This window comes from Brachionichthys hirsutus, chromosome 1 (genome assembly GCF_040956055.1).
Source record: "Brachionichthys hirsutus isolate HB-005 chromosome 1, CSIRO-AGI_Bhir_v1, whole genome shotgun sequence".
Classification (NCBI taxonomy): Eukaryota; Metazoa; Chordata; class Actinopteri; order Lophiiformes; family Brachionichthyidae; genus Brachionichthys; species Brachionichthys hirsutus.
Window position 1 is genome coordinate 12,533,941 of NC_090897.1, and position 3,748 is coordinate 12,537,688.

Sequence of the window (3,748 nt, forward strand, 5' to 3'; positions counted from 1 at the left end):
ATGAGCGCAGACAACCAGAGCGCGTGTTGGAACAGTTCCCTGTTCGACATGGACGTGGCGGCGGACGGGAGCCCCTTCCTCAGAGTCCTCGTCTGCGCGGTCTACTCTGCGGTCTGCGCCGCGGGTCTGATCGGCAACCTGCTGGTCCTCCTCTTCATCAGGGTCAAACAGGAGCGCGCCAAGTCCAGACTGAACCTCTTCATCATCAACCTGGCGGTGACGGACCTGCAGTTCGTCCTCACCCTGCCCTTCTGGGCCGTGGACACCGCGCTGGACTTCAGCTGGCCGTTCGGAGACGCCATGTGCAAGATCGTCCTGTCGGTCACCGTGATGAACATGTACGCCAGCGTCTTCTTCCTCACCGCCATGAGCGTGAGCCGCTACCGGTCCGTGGCTTCGGCGCTGAGGAACAGATCCGCGCGTAAGAAGAAGTCGTGCTCCGCCAAATGGACGTGCGTAATGATCTGGACTCTGGCGACTCTGGCGACCGCGCCAACGCCGATCTTCTCAACTGTCAGCGACGTGACGGGAGAAAAGCTCTGCCTGCTGCGGTTCCCCGGCGGGCAGTACTGGCTGGCGCTTTACCACATCCAGAAGATACTCGTGGGCTTCGTCCTGCCGATGTCCGTCGTGTCCATCAGCTACGCGATGCTGCTGCGCGTCATCCGCAAGCGGAGCATGAAAACGAGCAACCCCAAACGGAGGTCCCGGGTCACCAGATCGATCACCATCGTGGTTCTGTCCTTCTTCCTGTGCTGGATGCCGAACCACGCCATCACCCTGTGGAGCGTTCTGGTCAAGCTGAACGCGGCCAACTGGGACAACGCGTACTACGTGGTGCACACGTACGCGTTCCCGGTGACCGTGTGCCTGGCGCACGCAAACAGCTGCTTGAACCCGGTGATTTACTGCCTCATGAGGCCGGAGTTCAGGAACAAGCTGAAAGCGCTGGTTCGCAGAGGGTAGTGGGCTTCCGAGGATCAAGCGAGAGCCAAGACGCAGCATCGGATGAGAGGAGACGCGCCAAAGCAAAGCGCAATGTGGACAAACAACAGGTGCGCGTCGCGTCGTGAGACGCTCGTGCGCTCTGTGGCTTGTTTCTGTCAGTGATCGATTGTTGCATTGGTTAAGGCTCCACGCATATATCAGACATATTACGCGTAGAGCTGCTTTGTTCCGAGCCACGAGGAGTCTGCAGCTTGCGAACGCGTGCGTAATTACGCGCCGCAGCGAACGACTTGAAGGCGTGCTTCGTCCCAGCTGGAACGGTTGAAGGACGGATGACGGCTGAGGAGCGTTAAGAAGAGAACCGCTGATGCAAATGTGACGTCCAAACGCGTTATGGAAAGTGTTTCTGGGCATGTTGGAGACGAAACGCACATTTCTGTAAATGCGCGCAGATCTTTTAATGTCACAGTGAAATCAAAAGTAGCCACACGAGGTTAGTTTTCCTTCTTCATGCTGCCTGTGGACTGACCTGGAGTGGGATGGATGACCTGGACTTGGGCTGCAGCTTACACGCAGCATTGATCTCTGCTCCATTGATCATCGGTGGTTGTTCTGCAGCAGGCCGTGGAGCACAGTAAATGTAATATATGGATTGTCAGCATGTGTGTTCGTCACCTATACTCTCTTGTTTATTGTTGATATCTGTGTTATAACGTTCACTCTGTAAAATGTACATTTGGTTTTTAGAGCCGTGCAGTCTCAGCAGTCGGCCGTAGCGCGTCCTGCGGATGAGGCCGATTGAAGTGCACAGCAAATGGGTTCAGTGTCCACCACTGCAACTTAACGTTAATATTAAATGTATGATCTGAAACTACCGAGGACAGCAAGGAGGGTCAAACATTTGATTCTAGAGAAAGGTCTTACAACTGAGTTTAAATATAACTCCTGCTGTTTCATGCAGTAGTGATTAACCTAAAATAATGTTTGTGTGTCTGATCTCTAACCCTAACCCTAACCCTAACCCGATTTAAACTCATTCAAAGACTCCTTAACTCTAACCACAAACAAAAAAATATTTGTTTTATTTCAACAATATTTATAGAATAGAATATTGTTCAACTATTGGAGGCAAACATTAGAATTATCATTTACTATTGGTTTATTTTATTTTTTTCTTCTTTATCTTTATTTGATTGTCTTCTATTGATTCTGTATGAGCCTAAAAGATGATCATTCACGCATAGGTGCCGAAACATGTCTCTGTGTTTGTTGATATTATGTGATTATAAAAAATAATAAATAAAATTAAAGCAATTTAAAAAAACGTGTATTGCCAAAACTCACTGAATTTGTTGACCCTTATTTACGACACTAGGGCGAGGATGCGGTTTACGTGCAACACTTCTGCCAGCAGCTTTTAAACAAGTCAGGAAGTCATTCACAAAAGGTCATGGGCTTCTTGCATGCTTTATTTGAGAGCTTAAAATGCCTTGAGTTCAATAGTACGGCCTCCTTTGAGTTTTTCTGCCATTTAAATTATTTTTAATGACCATTTCTTCCTTTTCTCACGCAGTCATGAATATATATTGGATACCTCCATGAAGCGTCGATTCATCTTCCATTTGAACTTGACAGATAAACATTTCTTGATGGACGGAAAAGCTGTTTATTGTTCTTGGAAGGGTATCTCAGGATGGCGGTGCGGTGTGTCTGCTGGGGATGATAGTGCACAGCTGGTGGGTTTGAGTTTCACATCAGATTGAAACCATAGCCTTTATTTTAATACCGAGGTTTGGCATTCCCACTTGATCTTTACTTAGTTTGTCCTAAAATGGCTAAACTTGGGGGGGAAATGGCATTCGTTTTTTGGATCTTAAAATGTCGCTCGATTCAGCAGAGATTCTGAGGCAGCGCTTTCAGAATACCTGTGGTGTCTGCTCTACCGACACGGAGAGGAATTCATGGGAGAAATGATCATTTGATGGGCCACAAATAATATCAGGATGCAGCTACGACTTGCTCTGGTTGGAGTTCATGAGAAACGTGTGACCCAAAAGCTGTGGCCCAGATAATGATGAGACATTTCGGTGTCGTGACTCCACAAAAATGTCAACCTTTTTTCCGTCTGCCTGGCAGCATCCGGAGTGAGTTAAAAAAAAAAAGATGCTGTTGAATCTGGAAACATTTGGAATGCAGGGACTTTTATCTGCTCTTGTAACGTCATAGAGCTAAGAAAGATGGCATGTCCTTATTCATTTATTAGAAGGTCTCTCGTGCCAGCTGCTGGTTAAAAACGCTGAAACTGGACGAAAGGTTCGGTTCGGCTGGACATCCGAGAGGACCATGACATTCAGATCTATCAAGCCGATGGAGATTAAACAAAACAGACATGGCACTGATATAAACAGGGCTAAACAGAAAGCCTGTCTGAGTGCTCAGTGGATTTATAAAGGAAAACCACTGCAGGGCCGAATGTCATTTACATAAATACCAGGCTTTCTGCAGGAATTCTCACCCAACACTTAATTGTTAAAATCTAATAGCCAAAATTGTGTGAATGTGAATTTAATGACGTTTCGGGTTAAATTCTCTAAATAATGGTTTGCTGTTAACCTTAACAAATTCAGGAAGGGAAAGTATTTCCCCGCTGGATGTCTGCCAGCTTGCGTTGGGGTTCTGGCTCCTGTGGCCAGAATCTGTGTTTTCAGCTTCATCAGTTAGTTTAGCAGGTAAAAACGACAAGATAATCAAATGAAAGTATATTTTCCCACCAATGCATGACAGAAGTAGCTCAAACAGA

At 47.1% G+C, this 3,748-nt stretch overlaps 1 protein-coding gene across 1 annotated transcript; it reads left to right on the forward strand.

The window, feature by feature from the left end:
- On the forward strand, window positions 1-966 carry rxfp3.3a1 (relaxin family peptide receptor 3.3a1). The gene has a single exon (XM_068739050.1). The coding sequence runs from the start codon at window positions 1-3 to the stop codon at window positions 964-966; it is 966 nt and encodes a 321-aa protein (XP_068595151.1).
- Window positions 967-3,748: the final 2,782 nt, after the last annotated feature.